At 47.3% G+C, this 1,481-nt stretch overlaps 1 protein-coding gene across 1 annotated transcript; it reads right to left on the bottom strand.

The window, feature by feature from the left end:
- Positions 1–455: 455 nt before the first annotated feature.
- LOC137726928 (uncharacterized) lies at positions 456–848 on the bottom strand. The gene has a single exon (XM_068465883.1). The coding sequence runs from the start codon at positions 846–848 to the stop codon at positions 456–458; it is 393 nt and encodes a 130-aa protein (XP_068321984.1).
- Positions 849–1,481: the final 633 nt, after the last annotated feature.

Below are 1,481 nucleotides of genomic sequence, written 5' to 3' on the forward strand. Positions count from 1 at the left end.
CACCAAGTGCATGGCATGCATAAGAAACATTACTGGAAAAAGGGAAAAAATTACCCAATAAAATATACCCAAAAAATAACAAAATTCATGGCAGCTTCATTGTACTTTTCAAGTTGCAGAAATACAGAGGTAATATAAACATGAGTAATGTTATTTATATCATATTTTTATATTATATTTCTATACCACCTTAAATAGGTAGACATCCATATCAAATGCTGATATGAAAATATAGTACAAAAATATGGTATAAATAGCATTACTGTAAACACTAATTAAATTCAAGAACCTCATATTGCATGTGAACAAATTGAATTGAATTTTCTAGTGATTGAAAATTCCACCATCAAAGTTTCAACACTGTCACGGATCTGGAGGCCTCCTCCCTCAAACAATCACATCAAATATTTGGTATTTTGTTTTTTTCTTGATCATTCAATCAAATCCGACGATCACTAGAATATATCGAGGATCCCGAGGATCGAACGGTCGCAGAGGGGACAGGATCCTCGATTCAACCACACTATGGAACGCACCCTGCAAAATGCGTGCCCACATGGGATGAAAGCCGCGCCTTTTCTCCTTCCCGTGCACACGCAGCACACCGAATCGTTCCCTATCCCTCCCTCCGCTGTTTTTTCGCTCAACGCCGTCGCGCCACCGCCAAACGCGTCGCGCCCGTCCATCTCCGTCTCCTCAAGCAGCCTCATCAGCGACACTCTCATCGGCGTTCCCGGCGCTGTTGTTCCCGCGATTGCATTACCCGTGGGACCCACCGACCCCTCTCCCTCCGGATCCTGTTGAGTCCGCAACTGTCGCTCGGCTGCCAGCGCGGCAGCCAAATTCATACCCGATCCGTGCGAACCGGAGCCACGCAAGCCGGAACCGGTCCAGCCTGGCCCACAGTTATAACCGCTCGTTCTTGTGGCGGAAGATTTTGCGGTTCTTGATCTTCCTCACCCTCTCTGGCGCCAATCGCCGACGTCCGTCCGAATCCCCAGGTGGCCCCACAGCATCCGAACACGCTCAGTCTCAGCCGTTGCTTGAAGCTCCGCCTGCCCACAACCCCCGTCGCTCCATCCGCCTCGTCCATTTGCTCTCTCAGAACCTCGAGGACCGTCCTTGCCGCCCTCTCCTTCCGCACCGCTTCTTGCAATATCAGACTTAGTTGACTCATACTTCAACAAACGATTCAAAACCCGCCACAAAAACCCAAAAGAAGAAAGACAAATATTCGGAGAAAGAGTTGTTGCTGAGAGAAAAAAGACGTACAGATTGGGATTAAATGGAGGGGTCCAAGTCCGACTCTGTCCATGAAGAACCCGTGAGCGTCTTCAAGAAACAGAACAAAAGCACTTTTGAGAAAAGCAGGACTGCAAAATTGGATTCGGCGGGATTCTGAAAACTGGGTTATGTAAAATGCGAGCTGAGCGCCAGCTCTGTCGTTGAAAAAAAGATTTTGGGTTTGAAACAAAGCAAGA

Source organism: Pyrus communis, chromosome 2, assembly GCF_963583255.1.
Source record: "Pyrus communis chromosome 2, drPyrComm1.1, whole genome shotgun sequence".
Classification (NCBI taxonomy): domain Eukaryota; kingdom Viridiplantae; phylum Streptophyta; class Magnoliopsida; order Rosales; family Rosaceae; genus Pyrus; species Pyrus communis.

Excerpts from the sequence above, each read along its gene's own strand:
- LOC137726928 (XM_068465883.1), bottom strand. The coding sequence starts at position 848 with ATGAATTTGGCTGCCGCGCTGGCAGCCGAGCGACAGTTGCGGACTCAA.